We start from the raw sequence: 22,968 nt of genomic DNA on the forward strand, positions 1-22,968 counted from the left end.
AAGGGCCACGAGCAGCTTTACAAAGCCTATATGCTTTCGTATATGCTATCGTTTTAGATTGACTCCCAACTCATTGGTAGACGCATTTCACGCAGCGCTTGCCTACATCGCTGGTAGCAGTTTCGTGAAATCGATGAAGAGACACATGACAGTCTAACTGCATCTGCCCACGCAAACAAACGCAGCAGGCACCAGCAGAGACGATCCAATAAGTTCAGCCCCGGCTTGGGTGAGGAACCAAGTACCTCACCTACACAGAACACATGTAAACCGCGCAGCCAACCAAAGCTGCACGCGACAGGTCCGCCACCGGCAATCCAGGCAACTACTTACACCGTGTTTATATCTACCACACACGATTGCCCACATCAGGCAAGTTGCCCGCGCAACCAGCGCCCAAAACCGCTTAATCTGACAGGGAGCACAGCATACACACGCCTCGCAATGTCCAGTGGTGCTGTGGCTGCTGCGTCGGCAGGCGGATCATCATGAGGAAGTTGGTGGAGTGGCCGGTGGTGGCCAACACACCCTTGCGCTCTGCTGTGCGGTACACGGGACAGTCGTAGGCCTCATACTCGCCGAATTGGTCGGCGGGGCGGGGCTGCAGCCAAATGACCGGCGCGTTCTCGAACAGCACCTGGAGGATAGGGTGCGGCACGAGGGTGTTTGCACGGAGCGGAGCACAAGCAGGTATAATGTTCTACACCCACAGTGACACTCCAATGGCGCACAAGACACTGCTATTCTCGCAGGTGTGTCCTGCCTACCTTTGGCCTGCTTTCGCAGAGCTGCTTCGCTGACGCGTCCCATGCGCAGCCTTCCAGGAACAGGCCATGCACAAACACGCCGTCCTCGGGCGGCTCCGTGTAGGCGGCCGGGTCCGTGCCCATCATCACGAAGTCGAATCCCACCGTGTCGATGGGCAGCTTGTGCTTTCGTGCGTAGTTCTGGATTGATGGGTTGGAATGCAACAAGGACGGGAAGCACAGCGTTCGACGTTTAGCTACCCGATGCAGCAGCACCACAGTGAGGCTGCACACACGTCAGCAGCCCCAGCCCGCCCGACCCACGTACGGGCACACGTAATCTTACGCACCTGCAGCGCCGCGGTGCTGAAAGACGGCGTGAAGAAGAAGCCAGACAGCCAGAACACGGGCGGCGGGCCGTGCTCGTACCACGACTGCAGCATGTCCAGGCGGGCCAGCAAGTCAGACACGTAGGACGCCAGCGGCTTGAGGCTGGGGAAGGACTTGCCGCGCCATAGCGCCGGCACCTGACCCAGGGCCATGGACCTGCGAGGCACGGGGCAGGGGCACCGGCAGCAGGCGTGTCAAGAGCGGGAGCTAGGGCACGCGTGCAAGCACGAGGAGGCAGCTGCTGTAACTGCAGGCGACGCCGCACCACTGCTCCACAGGTGCTTCTCAGACCCCGCAGCCCACCGTCCGCGGCCCACAGCCCTTAGCCTTCTGCCCACAGCACGCACCTGAGCACGGTGTCCAGCTCGCTGGACAGCACCTGCAGCCCGCTGAGCGCCTTGCCCAGGTTGATGAGCGAGGAGCGGATGATGGCCAGCAGCCGGTTGTAGCGCAGCATCTCCTGGCACAGCACCTGGTTCAGGCTCTCCTCGTAGCGCACCGGGTACTTGGACTGGGCCTTCTCAATGTCGAAGTTGGGCGGCAGGCGCTTGAGGATGTCATCCACCATGGCCGCCACCATCTCTTCGTCGCTGGCGCCGCCGCCACCACCGCCGCCCTTGGCGCCGCCACCCGCGCCGCCGCCGGTGAGCACCAGCGTGTCCAGCATGAGGTTGGTGTTCTGCAGGTCCTTGGTGATGTCGGCGTTCTCGTGTAGCCCGAACGCCTCGGGCAGTGGGAAGATGGGCAGCGTGGAGATGTAGTCGAGGAACGACGCGTGCGGCCCCTCGGGCGGGATCACATACGTGCCTGCGGGCGGGGGCGCGTATGCAGTGCACGTTGGGTGTAAGGGGCTCAGAGCGTGTGCGGCTGCAGGTCCAGGGAATGGACCGCGGGGCCGCAGCACCGCGCCGCAGCCCGGGCACAAAGTAAAGCGCTTCTACACAGTTGCGTGTTTGCCTACAGGCTGCGCATCTATACACGCACCTGACGCGGACAGCGCGAAGGGCTTGTCTGTGTCCAACGCCAGTGCCTCCGGCCGGTAGATGCGCTGCAGCGCCGTGAGCAGCAGCCGGCGGTCCTTGTCGTCCGTCACACGGCCGCCGTAGTTGCACTCGCCAATGGCGTACTGCAGTGCGGCGAAGGGCACGGTGTCGGCGGCCTGCTGCGGCCGCGAGCCGTCCTCCAGGGGTTGCGGCGCGGCGTCATCCAGGTACATGGACAGTTGCCGCACGCTGATGCGCAGGTCGCCGTCGTCAAAGCCTGCAAAACAATAGGCGGACATATTGTGCAGTGCAGTGAATGGTGAAGTGGCGTGGACAGGGCGGCGCCGGGGATCCTCAAGGTTGGGCAGGGGCAGAGCGCGGCGTGTGCAACAGCGTCACGTCCCACCGTAGGGGATGTTCCAGCCGATGGGCCCAAACTTCCTCCGCTCCTGCACAAAGGCGTGCAGGAAGCACAGCCCGAACAGCAGCGACTTGAAGGCCTTGGGCTGCCGGCAGCCTGCACACCAGTGCACAACGGGACGGGCGTCAGCAGCAGACGCGAAAACGTAAATATCGTAATGGCAGCACACCGCCCCGCCTCAGTCCTTCCTCTAGTGACTGCTCCGCGGCGCGTGTCACCCACAACCTCACGCACGCACCCTCAAAGAAGTCCTGGTTGCAGAGGGGCTCCAACGCGTATGACCGCCGCAGGTTGGCCCTGAGACCAGCAGGCGGCTCGTTGGTCATCTTGACGCTGCCCTGCAAGATGGAGACCGGGAAGGCCGGCGAGGGCATGGACGTCATCCACAGCCGGAAGTCCGCATCCGTGTTGTCGGGCCTGATGCTCTCGCAGATCTTCTCCAGCGCCGTCATCCAGCTGGGTGCCAGGTGGCAATTCTGCAACAGCACCCATCTGCATGGAAGTGGTAGTGTGGAAAGGCAAAGGAACAGAGCTGAGATAGGAAATAAGCGCGGACAGCACAGCATGGCATCATCCCCTTTCCAAGCATTACTCGAGACCTGCACACAGTAAACAGGTGCCCACCGCCCAACACTGCAGGTGCATCATGCCTCCCCATATGCAGGACTCACGTGCCCGCCTTGCGCGCCGCCTCGATCAGCGCGGCCGCCTTGGGCCCCTGCCCCTGCCCCATGCTGATCACTGAGATCTTGGCACCATAGCCGCGGCTCTCCGCGAACTGCAGCAGCGCCGCCGTGGGGTCGGACCCAGGGCTCAACACGAACAGCAGCGGCACGGTGCAGCTGCTCTCATCGTAGGAGCCCGCCAGGTCGAAGGGCGGCGGCTCCGTGAACTTGGGCCCCAGCGAGGAAGCCACAAAGTGCTGCACCGCCGGCACCACCTTGTCAGGGCGCAGCATGCGCAGCAGCAGCACCTTATCAAAGGGCCCCAGGCGATCGCTGAAGCCCAGCGGCAGGTCCACGTTCTGCGGCTCCACGCTGTCAAACAGCGTCTTCCACTCGTCGGGGCAGCCCGCCACCAGCTCCGGCAAGCCCTCGAAGGCGGGGCTGATGTTGGGCGCGCGGCACAGCTCGCCCCACGCCTTGGCGCTGAGCCAGTCCGCGCCCGACGGCCGTGTCACGTCACGCTCTGCCACACCCACGCCGCCTGCAGCATGCGGTGGTGCACGGCGCGTAAGCGAGATGGTTTGCATGTTATGGTATTTACGGGTGTTTTGGTATAAGGCCGAATCTGCATCTCGCGACAGCCAAAAGCTCCTGACACAAGTCACAGTTGTGCGGTTGGGCCTACCTGTGAGCAGGAAGGCGTACGCGTGTGGGTCCAGTTGGCTCTCCGTGCCGCTCATCAGTATTCGGCTGGCCAGCACGAACGCAAACAGCAGCTTGTCCTTCTCAAACAGCGATCGGCAGATGTTTTGGTACAGCGCGTACGTGAAGTGGTCGTTGATATGCCCCAGCCGCTCAGACACGTTGTCTGCCTTGGCTGCCTGTTAACACGGTAAGATTCGAACATAAGTAACGCGGCAGTCACCAACCCCCACTTTGCGTGCGGGCTGGAAACGACGCAAACAAGCAGGGGCCGTCTCTGGGACACGTGCCGCAGCGGCAAACCTTTACCCACCTGCTGGATGGAGCGCACGAAGAGCTTGAGGAACCAGGCTAGGGAGTACTGGTACATGGGGTCGACAGCCGCCATGTCGCGGATGCAGAAAAACAGAGTGGCGTTGAAGGCGCCGCAGGGCGCGTAGCCGGTGCGCGCCTCGTCGATGGCCTTCTGCGTCACCTCCGCCGCCTCCTGCTTGATCTGGATCTCGTTGGAGACCGCCTTGGCCTCCGAAAGGATCTGGATTGCGGTCGCGTCTTCAAGGATGTTGCCCTGTATGGTGTTGGGGCGTGGCGAGCGAGACGTCAGTTGCATTGTTGGTCAGGGGCGGGCCTTGTGCTGTCGGGTCCCGTTTAATGAGCAGCAGGTCGCGGCCCTACCCCGCGCCTACCTGAGACGAGGACAGCACGTGCAGGATGCGGTCCTCAATCTCCGACAGCTTCTTCTTGTTCTCCGCGCTCTCCACCACCTGTTGAACGGCATTACAGCAACCGCAGTGTGGCAAATAAGCCTCAGCTGTAAGTGCAAGATGTACGGTTGCATCTGAGCGCGCGCAAATGTTGTACACGTCCTCGCACAGCCTGCCTGCGCCCCGGGCACCTCCGAACCCACCAGCTGTTGGCGCTGCTCCTCCAGGTCGGGCCGCTCTTGAGCCACCACCACGCCCAGCAGCTGGTCCGCCAGGCCGTCGGGTGTGATCATGAAGTTAAGCAGCGTCACCTTCACCGCCGTCTCGGGCAGGTAGTGCGGGTTGCGCAGCGCGGTCGTGATGTAGAACCTGTAATATGCATGGCGCGTCGGGATGCTTCCCATAGCCATGGCCAAGTTGGGAAATGCTGGTGCGCCGCACCTTAGCCCAGCCCTAGCTCAGAAACACACGCGCACTCACACGCACGCACCTGAACTGGTCAGAGAACTCCACTGTAGTGTCGCCCAGACGCAGGTACGACAGACCGCCCTGCTTGAACACTTGCTTGAGCAGCAGCGGCTCCAGGCTGGGGTCCAGCTCCTCTCCCACGTTCTCCAGCAGCACCGGCAGACCGAACTGCACCGCATTCTCCAGCGTGCGCATGTAGTCACTGTCTGTGAGCTTGATGACGCGCAGGTCGCGACGGCCCTCCATGGTCTTGATCCATTTGTTGGCCTGTGCAGCGCGAAAGGCAACATGACGTCGTTACACAGACTCCAACATGCCGTAGCCCTTCCAGGACTACTGATGCTAGTTCCGCCCAAAGCCCGTTGCACCACGGTACTCATTGATTCAGTGCTGCTGAGAGCCTGTCAGCAGCTACACCCCCACTCGAACTTGACGCACCTGGCTCTGCGGGTCGATCATGAGTGGCCAGCGGCGGCCGTTGTCCACCATGATTGCATTGTCGATGGAGAAGGAGTCGTTGGGAAGGCCGTCGATGGTCCAGCCCCGGACCTTGACGGGATCGCCCAGAGCCGCCGACAGGCTGAAGGTGGCAGAGCGCGGGATTTTCGCGCCGGCGCACGCCGCAACCCACTTGTTCACCATCTGCTCGCGGTAAGCGGCGGTGAAGGCGCCCAGGTAGCCGATTACGCCTGTGCATGCGGGAATCGGAGGGGCGTGCGTTTGCATGAAGCCATTGAGCTGCATGGAGGCCGCCGTGAGCAGCCACATTTCTGAGGGCCTCGCGTGGAGCAGTTGCTTGTACAAGAGCCCGGCCACCTGGCCATGTCCATAGCAGTTGCGCACCTGCCGCAATGAGCATGTCTCCTGTGAGGCACTCGTACTGGGCGCCCATCTTGGCCGCGGCCTCGGTCCAGCGGGTCTTCTCCCCTCCCAGCCCGCTGATCAACTTCTCCGCGCGCTCCAGCTTGGCCGTACACAACTCCGTCTCGGCTGTGTGTTGCAAAGGAAGGGCAGCAGACAGCTCAAGTACACTTAATGCATGCATGCGAGGAGACAGGTAGCAGAAACAAAGTAACACCGCAAACACAACTGAATCACGCGTGCGGGCCCCCACCTTCCAGCCGCACTTTCTCCGCCATGGATTTCTCCAGCTGCTCCTCCAGCGTCGCCAGTCGCCCCATCACATCCGCCAGGTCAGCTTGCTTGGCCTGCAGGGATTTTTCGTTTGTTGTTGCACACGCGGTCACATGTGCATTTTATCAATAGGAAGGCAAGCATGTGTGCAGAAATGGCATGGTGCTTGCGCAGCCGTAGGGCGGCAGGTGCGTGGAGCCGTCCCCAACACATGATCCTCCCCAACCCACCTTCAGCGCCTCCATCACTTTAGCGTACTCGGCCTCTGCCTCCGCTAGCGCCGCGCGCTTGGGCGCCACCACCTTCGCCACCTTGTCGTAGCTGTCCATGGCGCACACCCACTTGCACAGACCCTCCGCCGCGCTGCGGGTTCGCAACAACGGCAGAGGAAAGCGTAAGCCAGATAGACCCTGGCAGCTGCAGGCCATACACGCAATGTGCGAGCTGCACGTCCACTCCACGCCAACTCAGAGCCCCCAAGCTAATCAGGGACAACAGGACTAACGCACCTGGAGGCCTTGGCGGCGTTAGCGGGCGTGAACTCGGGGTTGGAGGTGAAGTCACGACGGATGCGCTCAATGATCTTGGGCGGCACGCTGTCCTTGTCATACTCCTTGAGTGTCTGCACAAACTTGGGATCCGCCAGCAGCTTCTGGGCACTGCCCCAATAGTCCTCAATCATTTTGCCGCTGCCGCCCGGGTCTTTGACTCTGCGGGTTAAACGAGCGGGCAGCCAAGAGTCAGCAACTTGGAGCATGGTGTGCGTGAGCTAGTACTTTGTTCAGCCCATTATGGGGAGGAGGCCACGGCGTTGACGGTATCCAAACAGCCGCTGCGCACCTCTGCGGCTTTATGTCCAGCAGAACGCACACCGCCTCCATCACAATCTTGATGGCGCCGGGCGGGTTCTTGAAGCTCTGCACCAGCTTGATGTCCGCCGGCTTGATGGTGTCCAGCGCAGAGATGGCGGCCTGCAGCAGCACGATAACACACACGTGTACACACGAATGTGTGGGTAAGAGGAAGCCGGTGAGCCGTCGCACGTTATGACGATTGAGTCTACTGCAGGCGTGCTCCAAGTATGGTGGTGCAGTACGCACCTCCAGGATGGGAATGGCCTCAGCCAGCGCGTCCTCGCACTCGGTCTTGATGGCGTTTGCGGCGCCCGCCGACGCCTCCGCCTTCTTTACGTCCTCATCTACGATTGCCTTCTTGGGCTCAACCACCTGCAGGCAGATGCATTGCAAGCACACGGTTGGTGTGTAACAGCGTGTGTCGCCCACAACAGCGAGCACAGCTCAAGGTACCGACACCCAAGGAGCTACCGCGGCTCCACGTACTCCCACCCAACGTACCCAAGGCAGCGCCGCTCCACCCCACCCCGCTGCACAAACCCATGGGAGCGTCCTCTCACCTCGGTCTTCTCCTTGGACACGGTGGCCATCAGGCGCTCCGTCTCAGCCACGGTCTTAATGAGCACCGGCTTGAGCGCCGTCAGGTCGTCCTGCATGATGCTGACCTGGCTCGCCGTGAAGTCCAGCTTCTCCAGGCCCACCTCGTAGCGCCGCTTGGCCGCGGATACCTGCAGCCAGCAATCACAGTGCAAGCAGAGAGGGTGCGTGATAGAAGAAGTGAAGGAAAGGGGGTCGACGCCGTGCGTGCGAAAAGGAGAGAGAGAGCGTGCGTGCATTGGTGCAAGCAAACTGCAAAGTGAGGAGTAGGAACGCCACTCTGAAATGGCCGCCTCACACACGCGAGCGCACCTCGGAGCGCTTGGCCCCCAGCAGGTTGGTGAAGCAGGTGATGAGCTCCAGGTAGGAGGTGGGCGTCACGTAGTTGATGCGGCCCTGCTCGGCCTTGAAGGCATCGCTCAGGTGGCGCACATCTTCGTGGAACATCTTGCACTGCAGCATGACCTGTGTGGACACCGGCCAGTCACACATCGGGGCACACGGACACCAACGTCAGGCCGTCCTGCCGCTGCACGGCGGCGGGTCCACCACACACCGTACCAGACCGCAGGGCTGGTGCGCGAAAACGTCGATAGGTGCGGCAGCCATGTGAGCCCACGCACCTGGTTGCGCTGGTCGGGCGTGAGGTCCACATCGCGCAGGAACTTCATGGCTACGGCCTCCAGTGCGTCGTCGGGCCACGCCGTGAACCAGTCGATGGTGCAGCAGTTGACCAGGCTGGGGAACTGGCGCAGGCGCTCACGGAAGGCGTCACCAATGGGGCTGAAGGCCAGCACAATGTGAAGGTTGTCGCGGGTCTTGTCAACGAAGTAGGCCCTGCAGGCGGTTTGCGGCACCAGGCAGCAACAACGTCGGCGGGGCGGGTTCAAGCCAGGGCTCTTGGCACGCAGGCACTGCGAGCGCGCGTGCGTGCATGCTGGCGTAGCATACTACCGTATGACTGCTGGGCCATGTATGGGTCCAGGCCGCGTGGTCGTGAGAGGCTGACCCAACCCACCACAAATCGACTGCGGACTCCAACGCCAGTCCCTCCTTCTTGGACGAGTTGCGGCACTGCTCCAGCACCGCCGCACGCTCATCATAGGGGAACATGTTGGGCACCTACACACATGCACACCAGCAGACAGTCCTCACGGCCGGCGCATTGATGTTGGTGGGGAAACTCAACGGTGCCCAGTGCTGTGAGCCCACGTACAGCATGAACCCAGTGCTTGCCTCTCCGCTGTTAAGCAGGTTGTTCACATCCTCCACAAAGGCCTCCGCCTTAATCTGTGTGTCGCTGAACAGGAAGACCGCCTGCTTGTTGTCGCCGCCTGCGATGCGCACAAAGCGCTTCAGGTCCTCACGCCACTCCGCCGGCCCGTAGCTTTTGCTGATTTCCACTTGGAAGGTCTCCATCCCGCAGATGAAGGCTGCGAGGCGGGCCAGGCTCTGGCGGCCGCTGCCGCCCACACCAACCAGCAGCAGGTGACCACCTGCAGCACATTGGCAGGATGGCATGCATCAAACCAACACGGACGCCAACTCTGCCCTGCGTTCAAGCACACCGTATACAGTCAGCACACACCTGGCTGCTTGAGCACACGTGCAATGCGCGACACATGCTCCACCGCGTACAGGAACACGGCCAGGTTCATGGGGCGCTTAGAGGTGGCGTTGTGGTCCATCAGCAGCTCCTCCACACGCGACAGCAGCGCGGCCACGTCCATCACCTCGTCGTACAGCCGCAGCATGGGCTCATCTGCAAGCGGTGCATGGGATGCGGGCCCGCCAATCGTAAGGCATACGGAGTTACGCAATACCGGCCCGAATAGGGAGGTGCCAAACAACAGGATAGGGTCACTGGCACACGCAGCGCTGGCTCGGCAGCCCCCACCTGTCGTTACCGTACCCACTCTCCTAGCATAATTCCCTGCCCTCGCTGCCTCACCGTTGGGGTCCATGTAGTCGCCGAAGAAACACTTGCGCACGTCCTCAATGTTGACCTCTTGGCTGGCAGCGCCCTCCTGCCGCAGGTGTGCGAACAGCTTGTCGAAGTCGGCGCCTAGCTTTTCCTTCATCACGGTGCGCAGGTAGGCCAGGAACCACGAGCGGTCCTTGTCGTCCACAAGGCGATCGTAGAACACGCGCAGGATCTGCGTCGGGGCGGCAGCACCAGGTGCGTGTCAGTTTGGGCGCAGCGGTGCGGTGGGTTCCCTTCCCTTCCCTTCCCTTCCCTTCCCTTCCCTTCCCTTCCCTTCCCTTCCCTTCCCTTCCCTTCCCTTCCCTTCCCTTCCCTTCCCTTCCCTTCCCTTCCCTTCCCTTCCCTCACCTCATGCGCCCACAGCCGCAGGTACTTGTCCTTGGCCTGAGCCGGCTGCGCACCCAGCAGCTGCGGCGGCAGGAGCAGGAAGCCCTGCATGACGCGGCTGATGTCGCGCAGGTTGAAGGTGTAGTGCGAGCGCGTGGGCGTGGGCAGCAACTGCGACGCCACCTTGGTGTACACGGACAGCGTGGCGCTGATGACGGGGTCACGCAGCTCCTGCAGTTTGCAGCAACACAGGAAGTTGGCGCACGGAAGCATGCTTGCAGCGGGCAGCCACGAATCCCGCTGTTGCAATACACGGTACAGTAGCGAAAGGCCCCAGTTGCATGCGGATACATTGGACTGCGGTGCATCGTGTCTAGGCTATACCTTGATATTCGCCGGGAAGCTCTTGGTGTCCAGGTGCCAGCCCAGCAGTGTGGAGAAGATACGGCCCAGCGTGGGCTCGTCAAAGTCCACTATGGTCACCAGGTTGAAATGGCGCTGGTAGCGCGGCGTGATGGGGTTGCGGCCGCCGCCCGGCGGGCCCATGGCGCCTGTCAGCACATAGGCAGCAAGTTGTGGATGCGGGCGACCCCACCAGCGCCTGGCCACCTCAGAAATGCTGCCGAGGACATGATGCGGAAGACCGGCGACGAATGCACCCATGCCACAGAGCACTCACCAACAAACAGCACGTCGTCCAGGCGGCGGAACGTGTTGTCACGCGCGTACCAGCCGCCATGGTCCATGAATTGCCGCAGCAGCTCGATGGGCGGCTGGGCGCCGTAGGTCTCCAGCTGCGGCATGTTCAGGTCGTCGATGAACACCACCGCCTGTGTTCGGCCATGGTACACGCATACAGCATAGTTAAGACTCAGGCATCCGAGGACAGCAACCAGCAGCTGCCACATGACCGGCAGTTGTACATTATCAACAACAAACACGTCCAGACCATTACTGTGGCGGTGGGTGTGCCCATGCTGGCCACTTGCCTGTTTACCCATGGGCGGCCCAAACACGCCACGCCGACGGCGGTCCAGCTTGGCGTCGATGAGGTGCTGTGTGGAATTGGCGGTGGTGCGCGCGGAGAAGCCGATGATGTTTGGCGGCACGTACTTGTCGGCGGGCAGGCCGTACAAGTACTTCTGTACCAGCACCGACTTGCCTGTGCAGCACGATGGCGGCACACAGCACCAGTCCAGCGGGTATAACAGTTGGGGGCTTGTGCAGTCGGTTGCAAGACAGAAGGGCCTTGGGTAGTTGGCACATAACAAGTAACCAGCAAAGCATCATTAGTCGGACTCGAGGCTGCCCGTGCTGTGGGCCGCACCTGTGCCGGTGGGTCCACAGATGAGCACCGGCTGCGAGTGGGTGATGCCCTTGTCGAGCAGGTAAGTGTAGCGCACCGTGTCAATAGAGGGGATGATGATGCGCCTGCAGGTGCATACCGTACACAGCAGCGGGCGGATGTGACATTCTGCCGACCCGCGTGAGAGCACCTTGCAAGAGCCAACTAGGTCATACAAGCTGCGCTGGAGGGCTAGTGCGCCGTAGCACCCACACCTGAACTTCGCATCCGCGGGGATGGGCTTGGTGTCGATCAGCTCAGTCCACAGCCGCCATGTGTCCTTGACGGTGTCGAAAAAGAAGTCGTACACCGAGTAGGCGCCGCCCGGCGGCGGGTCGGCACCGGCGATGGCTGTCGGCATCATCTGGGCCGCCTGTGAACGGGATGAGGGTAACACCCTCAGGCACGCAGGAAGGCAACCACGCACGGCGGTAGCCCGCCAGCCTGCCTGCCAGAAACCGACCCCACCTAGATCTCACAAGATGCATTGCACCCGCTCGCACCTTGAGCTTCGCGTGGTCCGCGGGAATGTCCTCGGGCAGGGTGTACTTCTCACCCGAGGGCGACTGGTAGCCCGGCAGCTGCTCCGCCACCGCGGCGCGGAGGAAGCCGTCAAAGTGGTGGCGCGCGCTGTTTTCGGCGCCGCTGCCGCCCACCGACCACACCAGCGCGAACAGGAACAGGGACTCTAGGTGCAGGGTCACCTTGTCCTGCGCCTTCTTGTAGCTCTCCTCCTCCTGCAGGTGGTCGAAGGAGGCGGTGATGTAGCGCATGAGCGTGTTGACGAGGTTGGCGTCCAGCGTCGGTGCCGACTCCTGCGGTGCGCGGAAGGTATGGGGATAGGGACGGCAGGAGCACGTCAGTAGTTTGGGCTGAGGGCCGCAGCAGTAGCAATGCAGCCCCGAGGCTCGCCCTGTACTTCACACCAGTCCATGCATGGACGTCAATGCCAGTTGGGCGAGCGCACCTTAAGCTCACGGCGCAGGAAGCGCAGGCTGACAGGCACCAGCCAGTCGAACAGCCCCAGCAGGTGTTTGCGGTGGCTCTCGCCCATGTGCGGCGGCAGCGTCGCTAGCCAGCTCTGCAAGTTGCAAATGTGGCAGCCATGGGAGAGGTCAGGTCCCTGTTGCAATCGCGGAACAGCAGGGGTGCGAGGGTGGCCGATCCGCACAAACGCAAGCGCTCTCACCACCACGAGCGGCCGCCAGCCCAGCTGGTGCGGCTCCAGGTAGACCATGCCGCAGCGCGACACGGTGGCGGGCGAGGCCACAGCCAGATCCATCACCTCGAAGATCATGTTCTGCATGCGCAGCAGTTTGGTTATCGTGTTAGTACACCCTTGTCGCTCACTGTGGAGGCCAGGGTGACCGCGGCGGTAGGATAGCTAGCACGCACCATGGATGCGCTCATTTGGATGATCTCGCCGCTGTTGAGGCACAGCTTCTTGTTGTCGTCCAGCACCGTGTTCATGTTCTCAATCCAGATGGCGTCCACCGGGCCGTCCAGCACCAGCCACTTGCGGTGCGGCTCGGGGTTGGACGCCACCTGACGGAAGGTGACCGCCAGCACGCCGTCTGTCCACTCGTGGCTGTGGTTGGAAAGCGAAGGCAACGTCAGGAACAAAAGAGGCGCAGAAGATGAAGGAGCCTTAAGCAGAGCAACCAAGGGCGGGCACGCCCGCAAGGCTAGAGGCCCACGCACCTGATGGGGTCGAACTGGCCGTACAGCTGGCCCATGGTGATGGACTTGGGGTTGATGACGTGGTATTCGGCCTGAGAGGGGCGGCAAACACACAGAGTTCACTGCTGTGTAAGCGCAAGTGGGTGCGTTACGGCAATGCGCCGCGGCATAACTGCTCGCCCTGAGCATGCAGCCTCATCAAAGGACACCAAGCCCGGAGTGCTTACCTTGCGCTGCCCCTCCTCGCCGCGGGTCTCCATGATGGTCAGCGCGTCCGCCAGCACCCGGTACGAGGAGGTCTTGCCGGCGAAGGGCAGGCCCACGATCATCAGGCCGTGCCGCACCACGATCATCTCGTACAGCTGGATCGACTGCGCGGGCGAAAGAAAACATATACCGTTTTGGGGCGTTGCCTCCTCGTTTTTATACGTTCATATGAAAAACTGGCATGAACAGCCTGATTTGATGCGGTGCTGGTGGTTGGGGGGTACATACCTTGAGCAGGAAGTAATCGGTGGGCTGCAGGTTATGCGTCACGCACGCCTCCTTGAGCGCCGTCTCCATTGCCGCGTAGTCGGGCTTGGGCAGCACCACACCTACATGCAACACCGGCCGTTGCTCACCGCTAGTTGCAAGTAAAGCTGCGCATGCGGAACCAATGTGGTGGCTACCACACGTGGCCAGCGATCTAAGTCAGGAGGGTGCCAGGTCACTAGCTCACAGGCACGTACACGGCCACGCCACGCACCTGGGAAGAGGTCCGAGATGATGCCGTTGAAGAGCGGCACGTCGTGCGACAGGAACTTGCACAGGTTCACGTCGATGATGGAGCGCAGCATCAGCACGTACTCGTCCTCGGCAGGGAAGCGGCGCTTGAGGTTGCCGGCGGCGCGCAGCACGGCCATCACCGCGCGCATGCCGTAGTCGTAGTGGTCCTGGCTGGACAGCTGCTCCGAGCACAGCTTGTAGCACTGCACAATCTTTTTGGCGCAGTCGCGGGCCTGGGAGTATGAGGCCGCGGGGGAATGAATGGGGCAACTTCATTGCACAGTGCAAGCAACACATTATTTGGGTGCATGCTGTGATGCGGCGAAAGATTTGTACCAGCATGGGATGCCATTTGCTAAGAAGGCCCATCCTTACCATGAGGTAGCCGTTGCTGTACAGTATAATTTCACTGATCATGGCGTAGTCGGGCACCATCATCGCCACCGTGCGGAAGAGCGCCTTCAGGTTGTCGGGCAGCTCGGAGCGACCGGCATAGCCGGGGTTCATGGTGATGGCACACCAAGCACTCCATTTGAGCTGCATCTCCGTGCCCTCAAACGTGAACCGCCGAAGCCGGGCATGGATGGCGCGCTGGATGTCCAGCACCTGCTGCGCCACCACCGACAGCACCTCCAGGTCGATGCGGTTGAACTCGTCGAAGCAGGCCCAGGCGCCGCTGCTGGCCAGGCCCTTGAAGAACTTGCCCATGGCCTGCGGAGTTAGGCAAGCAAGAGGCAGGGATTATGAGGGCTACATCGTGTGTTAGCATGTATCACGTCGCATGGCAAGTGTATCAGGGACGGTCTAAACGCCTCAAATCGGCCCTTCGCACCTGGTAATCAAGCGAGTCGGAGCAGTTGAACACAACGCACTGGCGCGCAAGCGCTTTGGCCAGATCCTTGGTGGTCTCGGTCTTGCCGGTGCCGGCGGGGCCCTCGGGTGCGCCGCCTAGCGTCAGGTGGATCGCGCCCATGAGCGTTCGGTAGCAGCGGTCCGTGAGCGGCGTGATGACCAGGCGGCTGCTGTTGCCAAGGTATTCGTAGCCGTACTCCAGCACCGCGCTCATCATGCGCATCATGACCGTGGGACCCTGCCGGCCACTGCTGTCGCCTCCGTGCGCCAGCGCCGCCTCGTTCTCCTCCCAGTAACTGCGCAGCTGCGCCTGCCACTCGAAGTCGGCGGCGGTGGTGACGGTCTTGGCCACCATGGCCGTCACCACGTCGCGCGCGTGCACGTCCATCACCACCAGGGCGCCCAGCGTGGCGCGCTGAAGCCCCGTCAGCTCGCCGCGCACCAGGTCCACGGTGCGCAGCAGGTCCGACGTGCACCGCTCCTCGTATTGCTTCAGCGTGCCGTCCTCGCCCTGCGGTGAGCGCCGTTGACTGTTGATGCCGCGCACGCACCAAACCAGCACGAGTAGGCATCTAAAGGCAACCATGATAAGTGACATGTCCTCGGCCGCTTGTTGTGGCCAGGGAGAATGCGCCGAGCGCGGCACCAACCTACCTTGAGCGCCTTCTCCACGCCCCTGGTCCAGAAGATGGCAGTCACCACCAGCACCACCATGCCGGGCCACTGCAGAACCCACTCGTGCCGCGGCCGCGTGACGTAGTCCTCCAGGCCGCGGCCGCTCACGTCGTGGATGGATGCGAACATGGCCTCCTCCACCTCCACCAGCCACCGCTCCACGGCACCGCGGGCCTACAGAGCCACGAGGAACAAAGGGTGAAGGTCAACGGCAGTTGCAATGGGAGCTGCAGCAGGCGTGACGCAAACAGCGCAAGGGCCAAGCTCAAGAGTGAAGGCGGGTTAGAAGAAAGCTCACTTTGTTGGTGTCGATGGGGTGCTTGAATGGCACCGACTCCTGCTCCACTGAGTTCATGGCGGTGATGACAAGCTGCGGCGTGAAGGTGAGCGTGTTGATGCCCTCGAAGCACTTCTTCAGATGCGGCTGTACGCGCGTGGGGTCCTTGGTCTCCGACAGGATCTCCAGCATCTCGTCGTTGGACAGGAAGAAGAACCTGCAAGCAAGGTCAGCGAGGGCGTGTGACTAGATGCCTGCCCCCCCCCCAGCCATTTCCGCACGTACCAACAACAGCACAGCCATCTGGCGAGCCTGCTCAACACACTTTGCACTTCAGCAAGGTGCTACTTACCGAGGGAAGAACAGGCGCTTCTTCTCCAGGTACGCCGCAAGGCCCTTCTGGATGGCGTCCAGCATCTGGTTGGCCTCCACCAGCCGGTCCAGCCGCTCCTTCTCGCGCGCGATGGGAATGACGGCGGGCGCGTGGTGCGCGTTCTTCATCATGCGCCGCCACATGGCATCAACTTGCCTGTGAGTGAGTGGGTGCGTGCAGATATGAGTGATTGGGCGCGGCATGCATGCCATAAGTCATGGGTGCCCGCATAGCATGCACGGCGCGAGGGGCCTGACGCCCAGTGCCCAGCCGTACCTGAACTTGTCTCCCTCCTCGGGCATCTGCTTGACGATGTCGTCGCTGCTGAAGATGGGCTCCAGGTACAGCCAGGTGGCCTGGCACTTGAGCCAGTTGTCCAGCATGTCCTGCAGCGGGCAGACCAGGCGGTGGCCAGCAGTTCAGACTTGGGTCACCATAGACAAACACACGCACACGCATCTGGGCTCCACCTAGCTTCACACACTTTGCACAGCCCCATATAGAATTACACGCGCGCCCGCATGTGCCCAAAGCTACGCAGCGCCGCACCTGCAGGTTCTGCAGCGTTGACTCCCAGGCGGACGCGCGCTCCTTGAAGGGCTTGACAAAGGGCGAGGCGTTCATGGCCTGGATCTTGACGATCTGGTCGTCCAGCACAGTCTGGATGTCGTCTGTGCCGCCCAGGATGAAGGCGCCCGAGTCCTTGTACGGCAGCACACGGAAGTCCAGCCCCTCCCACTCGTGCTCCATCTTGTCCAGCGTCTGCGGTAGGGAAGAGCCGGCGGGGGTTGCCACATGCATATTGGTGCCATAGTCTCGTGCCACTTAGCCCACAGGTGATGCGGTGAGCGGGCAGGGGCTGCATCCCACGCACCTTGAGCATGGACGCCTCCTTGGTAGCAATGCCGCCGATGTTGGATACCGCCTCGAGGTGGTCCAGTACACCCCACCTACCGGTATGGCAGTTGAGAGATTGCAACAGTTAGGTAGCGCAACGGGACAGCTCCACGTGCAAGCGACATGCACGTGCCACAGCAATCGCAGAGGTTGCAGCAGCCAAAAGGTGAGGGCACTCACACAAGGAGGTCCTGCACGTTGAACGACTCTGCCTCCGTCTGCCCCAGCATCGCCATAATCTGATCCCAATGCCTGTACCAGCAGCGGGGCAGTAGGGGTACAGCACAGCGTTGAAGGTAACCTGGAAACCGTCTTCTCGCCCCGCTTGCGCAAACGTCCGGCCCCACATCCGACATCTTGCTCATCTCCCAAAGCGCTCACCGCTTCTCCAGCGCCTTGTTGGCCACCTCCTGCAGCAGCGGCAGCACCTTCTGGAACTCGTCCAGCGATGTCTTGAGCCGCCCAGCCACCGGATCGTCCTTCCGGGCCTGCGGTGCGTGAAAAGGAATGAGGTCATGGCAAGGAGAAGGGGCGGTAGCCAGACCACTTACGAATGCCGCTCAAGTCAGGCACAGAGCAGCGCCATGCGCGCGCACACATTGCGGGACGGTAACTGGCCTATGACCAGCATGCGGGTTGCATGCCTTTGCCGACTTACCTTGAGCGCCTTGTAGTTGGTGCGGTTGAAGTCGTCCATCTTGGCCTGGACCTGCTCCGGGTCCAGCTCCGACGTGGGCGACGTCATCCAGCCCTCGCGGCTCGCCTCAAAGTCCGCCAGCGACTGCCACTTGGCGCGCGCCGCTGACAGCTCCTTGTTCGCCTGCGGTGGCGGTCGCAATCACGCGTGACACATAGCTCTTTACACGCGAACGCGTGTGCCGTCTAAACTATCCGCGCAACCCCATGCCCTGGCAGCTTCTGACACCTTGAACCCACTGCATGCCCACCTGCTCCACGTCATCCAGGCCGCGGCTGGGCTGCTGCCCGAACAGCTCCTCATAGCCCCGGTACCGGGCCGCCTTCTCGGAGATGGAGTCGAACAGTTCCGTGGCGCTGGCCAGCTGCCCCAGCACATCGGCCGGCGCGGCGCCTGCGTTGTCGTACTTGCCGCTGCGCAGGTCGCGGATCATGTCCTGTCGGTGGTTACGGCGCAGCCACGCGGCGTAACCAGGGTTGGGGAAAGGCATGGGTAAGAGGGAGGCAAGGGCTTTCAACATCCAGGAATGTACGCTTGCTGAGGGGCAAGCGCACCGTTGATGTGCGCACAGTTGAGACACAATCGTACGGCACCCGCTTGCTTTCCCAGTCGCAACCGCACCTGCAGCCGGTCCACCACGTCGCGGATGGCCTTGCTGAGCGCGTGTGTCATGGCCGGCCGCCGCTCGTCCACCCAGGTGGAGGCCTCGCTGAGGGCGCGGTGGAAGCCCGCCACTACCTCCTTCAGGTCGTCCAGCGCCACCTGGTCCGCCGGTGGCAGCTTGCCGCCGTACTCAATCAGCATCTCGTACATGTTGAGCACGATATTGTATTGCCGCTGCGCCGATGCCGAACGAGGTGTTGGAAATATGGAAAGTGTAAGCAAACCAGAAGGGACATAGCTGTCGTGATGGGAAGGGTTGCAATGTTGATCACGTAGGAAAGTAAGAGCAGGGCACTCGCGATCATCCCAGCCGAGGCCCCGCACCTCGATGGCGTCCTTGCCGCTCATAGTCTGCGTGAAGCTGGCATAGTAGGCCGCGAACTCGTCCAGCTTCTGCGGCCGGCCGCCCAGGTTGGTGGCCAGGCCCTGGAACTCGTCCAGCGCCGACTGCGCGGAGTTGTGCGCCGCCGCCGTCAGCAGCAGGCGCAGGCAGCCCATGGCCTCGTCCAGCGTGGTGCTCAGCAGCTCCTGCATCTCCGACACGGACAGGTGCAGCAGCAGTCCGTCGTAGCCCGCCTTGTACGCCACAAGATCGTCCTGCCAGCTCCTGTGGCCAGGTCGGTGGTCAGGATGGAATCGGGCGAGGGCAGGCGAGGTGAGCGGTGCGCGGTGGGATGATGCACATGCAAATGAGGCCAAGGCGCGCGCGCAGGGCTTGTAGTGGTTACCCCTGATGCGTAAGGTGCGTGCGCGGAGCCTGGGCAACGACGAGGAAAACAGCCAGCCTCACCGCAGCAGCGCCATGTCCCGCCGAAACTGTGCCACGTCCCGCTGCTGGCCGCGGTAGGCGTTGCCGTCGAAGGTGGCGGCAAAGGCCGCAATGACACGCATGCCGGCATACCGGCTAGCCGCAGCGCGTGCGTCGCGGAAGGCCTTGCTGACCACCTGGCCCAGACCCAGTCTGCAAGGTTTGGCAGACAGAAACACACGCGTCAAGCGTTTGGCACTGGAAGCAGGGCCCAAGTGCGCAGCCATGGCCCATATACTGCCCAGTTAACCACCGCTACCTACCGGGCCTTCTGCAGAGGCCGGTAGCCCATGAGCATGGTCGTCATCTCCGGCCCCACGCGGACCAGGATTGGGTGCGCGCTGCCCGCACTGCCACCGCCGCCGTGAGCGTTGAGCCCGCTGCCCGCGCCACCGTGGTGCCCACCCAGGCTGTGATGGCCGGCCGCGCCGCCGGCAGCGCTGGCCGCCTCCGCCACGAACAACGGCTTCAGCGACTCCTGCTGCGGCAGCCTGGGCAGCGTCTTGATCACCTCATTCAGCGCATCCACCAGGTCCACCGTTAGCGCCTGCCGCACCTCCTCCTCGCTGGCGTGGAACGCCACCTGCCCCATGCCGCCCTCGCCGCCACCGCCGCCCACCGCGCCAACGTCAGCGCTGCCGCTCGGCGCGGCGGCAGCCGCGGCCGCCGCCTCCGTGAGCGAGGGCGAGTCCAGGTCGAAGGACAGCTGTGTGAGCAGGATGGCCTTGGACTCAAACGTGTCGCGCAGACCCTCCAGCGTGCGCAGCAGCAGTGACAGCGACCCCTCGCAGCACATGTAGTCGGCCAGGCGCACCATGTTGACCAGCAGTGACACCTCCTGCTGCGCCTGCCGCAGCGCCTTGCTCTTCTCCAGCTTCTCTGTCTTCGCCTGCAGACACAGTTCCGCGCACGGCAACAAAACAATCGGCCTTGGATCACTGCACGCGAGGCCATTACTGCTTTCGACTCTCCCGGCAGCCCCAGCGGCTTTGCACCGGACTGCCGCCGCACTTATATGGTGCATGTGCGACACCGCTCCCACCTTGAGAATGCTGCGGCCCGGCTTGCTGCTTGGCGCCGAGCTGGGCGCGTGTGAGGCCGCCAGCACCGGGTTGGTCTCCCGCTCCAGCTCCGCCACCTCCTTGGTGAGCCACTCGCAGTTCTTGCGCACGTCGTTGATCAAGCGCAGTAGCGCGCGCTCCACCGCCACCAGCAGGTTGCCCAGGTGGTAGGTGGCCTTGTTCCTGTGCGTGGGCGGTAGGTGTAGGCAGCACCGACCAGCATGACGTGCCCGTTCAGGTGCAGCTGTGCAACAGCCAGTCCCCTGCCGTCTCGCGGGGGTGCCTGATTCACTGCAGTTTGGTAAATGGGCACTTGACACAATGTCCCAAAACCCAGCCCACATGGACACGGCTCACTTGCGCAGCTCGTCCTGCAGCGCGTTGAACTCGGCCAGCGGCACGGGGCCCTCCTTGGGCACCTCCGCCAGCTCCACCTGCTGCATCTGCCACACCTGCGGACCAGCAGCCACATAGCACAGCCAGACGCACATGCTTGTCTGCCAACGCGTCGCCACTACGCGTGTACGGGCGGCATCGGGGCATGCCACATACGGCAAAGCAACAATTATTCCCCTTAAGAAGGTTAGTGCTTTGGCCCACGCAGCACAGCCCCAAACGCACCTTGGCGCCGATGTCCATGATGGTGAAGCAGAACTCGGGTTTGGCCACCAGCATGCGCCCCTCCATCTTGGCCCGCAGGCGCTCAAAGTGACTGCTGCGTGCCGCCGAGCGCCACATGCGCAGGTAGCGCTGCGGGAGAAGGGCACACAAGGAGGGGCGCGTGTCAACTCCATACCTCCCTGACGCTGACCACAACCCAGCTGTCAGTTCCCTTGTCCTTTTGCTTATTTCAGCCCGTCTGCTGCTGGTTATAGCTTTCCGGGTCGAGCCTGACACACCTGTGCCATGTAGTTCCGGAAGAAGGGCAGCTGCTTCATCATGTTGTACACGGACGTCTCACGGACCCACTCGCCAATGGGCGTGTACTCCGCTGGCGACCCGTCCGCAAAGATCTGCGGGCAAAGGCAGGTACGTGACGGTCAGGCCGGTGAGGCAACAACGCTCTTTGAAGAAATACATCCCCATGGCCAACGCCCTCTGGTCCCCACCCGGAGCGGCCCACCTGCACCACTCCTGACGCCGACATGGTGTAGTAGCTGCTGCCGGCCCGCGGCGGCGGCAGCGCCTCCTTCGCGAGGACGAGCAAGTCGTAGGGGCTGCCGGCGCCGTGCGGGTTGGCTTTGATGCAGTGGAACATCTTCACTTTGGCATCGTGGCCGAACTTGGCGTAGTACTCAATCACGTCAGTGCCCTGGGTACACGCATTGCCGGTAAATGCGGATATCCGCGTCATGGGCAACAAAGAACGAACAGGCCAGCCATGCACGCTTACTGCGCCACTGCTTGCTCAACTCTCCCAACCACTTTCACACGTATGCTGTGCCTGGCACGCAAGCCTGTTGCCTGCCAGCGGCACCCATGCACTTCTCCTGTCCTGATAGCCCGTTGTCCTGCTAGCGTGCGCCCCATCAGCCAGCACAGCACCGCTACCAAGCCGCGCAGCCGCACCAAGACAAAGACTTCCACCGCGGACGGCGCATCTCCCACGCACCCGAAAGATGCGGTGCTTGAACTCCGGCTCGATGAAAGACATAATTGCCGCCAGGGAGTTCTGCGCCATGCTTGCTTCCGTCAGCATATGCGCCGAGGTCTCATGCGGCGGCGATGCCTGTCGTGCCTGTTAAGGGAGATACCAAGAACCGCCGATTGTCACGACATTGTGACGGCTAGGATAGCCCCATGCCCTGACTGCCCTAAATATGTGGCGCAACCAGTCCCACGCACGGGCTAGTCGCCGCTTGTCACAGCACGCGCCATGTTGTCCCTCCCCTCTTCCTCGCCTTCCCCTTCCCCTTCCCTTTCCCCTTCCCCTTCCCCTTCGCCTTCGCGTTCCCCTTCGCGTTCCCCTTCGCGTTCCCCTTCGCCCTCGCATTCGCCCTAGCCTTCCCCTTTCCTTCGCTAGCTACCTGGGCACCGGCTGGAGCGCCGCCTCCATGAGGACTGCTGATGGGCGGAAGGGTTCCGGGCCGCTGGCTGTGCTCCGTGGAGATTATGGGTGGCATGGCGCCGCTTGCTCCTGTCATGTGGTGTGGACGGCATGGAGTGAGCGGGAATCTATGTCACCTTGAAACGTCACCTCCCTACGTTACCCGATTGCGCACCCAGACTGGCTACCGTACCTGCTCCTATCACCGTCATTGCCTATTTGCACTGCCCTTGTAGCTATGATAAATCGTAAAAGAGCTCCCTCTGAAACCCGTCTCCGCCCCTTTTGAGGCTTCTGCTTCTGACCGGCAGCCGGCACGCGCCTTACCTTGCTGCAACACCGACGTCGGCCCGCTCCCGCTCCCTCCCTGCATGCATAGCAAAGTATGGTTCCCGAGGTCTCCTGTGGTCAATATACCCCCTTAATGATGCTGATGAGGTCCTCAACACACAGGCGTTTGGCTCGCAAGCCCAACACCAGGACCAACACGCATGGCCCCGACCCCTCAACACTTGGCTAGTCGTAAGTTGCCACTTCGCACGCACCCGAAGCGGCGGGAGTTTTGCTGACGGCATTTTGCCTGGCGAGGCATGCCCTGTGCAGTCAAGAGTGCAGACCACGTCAACGTTCCATATCCTGTTTTAGATGGTTGCCACACCATCAGCATAGTATGCAATAGTACCGTTGCTCCTGGCTTTTGCAGGGCTCCTGTTCCGGTCCATTTTTCGAAGCGCTCCAAGGTCGCCCCTCAACTAGTTTGTTTGACGCATTCCTCTAGGTTATATATCATGGAATCCTAGTGTAATTTGAACGCGGATATCTTTAAGATGCAAAACATGTGAACGTCTGT

The 22,968-nt window shown here is 62.1% G+C and overlaps 1 protein-coding gene across 1 annotated transcript; it reads right to left on the reverse strand.

Annotated features, from left to right (window-relative positions):
• Nucleotides 1–5: 5 nt before the first annotated feature.
• Nucleotides 6–22,933, reverse strand: CHLRE_02g107050v5 (uncharacterized protein). Its single transcript, XM_043059817.1, has 67 exons — nucleotides 22,801–22,933; nucleotides 22,664–22,713; nucleotides 22,446–22,485; nucleotides 22,099–22,208; nucleotides 21,684–21,809; nucleotides 21,195–21,383; nucleotides 20,971–21,084; nucleotides 20,693–20,821; nucleotides 20,429–20,523; nucleotides 20,053–20,254; nucleotides 19,274–19,899; nucleotides 18,993–19,163; nucleotides 18,527–18,809; nucleotides 18,161–18,376; nucleotides 17,790–17,975; nucleotides 17,501–17,662; nucleotides 17,224–17,330; nucleotides 17,023–17,094; nucleotides 16,820–16,895; nucleotides 16,495–16,707; nucleotides 16,222–16,331; nucleotides 15,925–16,101; nucleotides 15,594–15,789; nucleotides 15,275–15,469; nucleotides 14,601–15,131; nucleotides 14,144–14,479; nucleotides 13,749–14,001; nucleotides 13,496–13,596; nucleotides 13,228–13,371; nucleotides 13,022–13,092; nucleotides 12,716–12,908; nucleotides 12,510–12,620; nucleotides 12,288–12,401; nucleotides 11,824–12,135; nucleotides 11,536–11,693; nucleotides 11,303–11,406; nucleotides 10,965–11,137; nucleotides 10,655–10,805; nucleotides 10,360–10,526; nucleotides 9,997–10,206; nucleotides 9,616–9,820; nucleotides 9,253–9,426; nucleotides 8,901–9,160; nucleotides 8,683–8,786; nucleotides 8,288–8,501; nucleotides 7,977–8,129; nucleotides 7,628–7,795; nucleotides 7,314–7,439; nucleotides 7,054–7,184; nucleotides 6,723–6,923; nucleotides 6,444–6,576; nucleotides 6,194–6,287; nucleotides 5,923–6,069; nucleotides 5,518–5,768; nucleotides 5,102–5,346; nucleotides 4,815–4,980; nucleotides 4,594–4,671; nucleotides 4,221–4,475; nucleotides 3,891–4,086; nucleotides 3,212–3,746; nucleotides 2,779–3,032; nucleotides 2,526–2,636; nucleotides 2,121–2,396; nucleotides 1,484–1,943; nucleotides 1,097–1,292; nucleotides 768–947; nucleotides 6–637 (listed from the first exon to the last, which is right to left on the reverse strand). The coding sequence occupies exons 1-67, from the start codon at nucleotides 22,838–22,840 to the stop codon at nucleotides 407–409; spliced, it is 12,558 nt and encodes a 4,185-aa protein (XP_042927451.1). The 5' UTR covers nucleotides 22,841–22,933; the 3' UTR covers nucleotides 6–406.
• Nucleotides 22,934–22,968: the final 35 nt, after the last annotated feature.

The sequence above is a fragment of the Chlamydomonas reinhardtii genome, chromosome 2 (genome assembly GCF_000002595.2).
Source record: "Chlamydomonas reinhardtii strain CC-503 cw92 mt+ chromosome 2, whole genome shotgun sequence".
Taxonomy (NCBI): domain Eukaryota; kingdom Viridiplantae; phylum Chlorophyta; class Chlorophyceae; order Chlamydomonadales; family Chlamydomonadaceae; genus Chlamydomonas; species Chlamydomonas reinhardtii.

Coding starts and splice junctions, on each gene's coding strand:
- CHLRE_02g107050v5 (XM_043059817.1), bottom strand. CDS start 22,840: ATGGACCGGAACAGGAGCCCTGCAAAAGCCAGGAGCAACG. Junction 19,900..20,052: donor CGGGCCGCAGCATTCTCAAG/GTGGGAGCGGTG, acceptor CTGTGTCTGCAG/GCGAAGACAGAGAAGCTGGA. Junction 8,787..8,900: donor ACCTGCTTAACAGCGGAGAG/GCAAGCACTGGG, acceptor GCATGTGTGTAG/GTGCCCAACATGTTCCCCTA.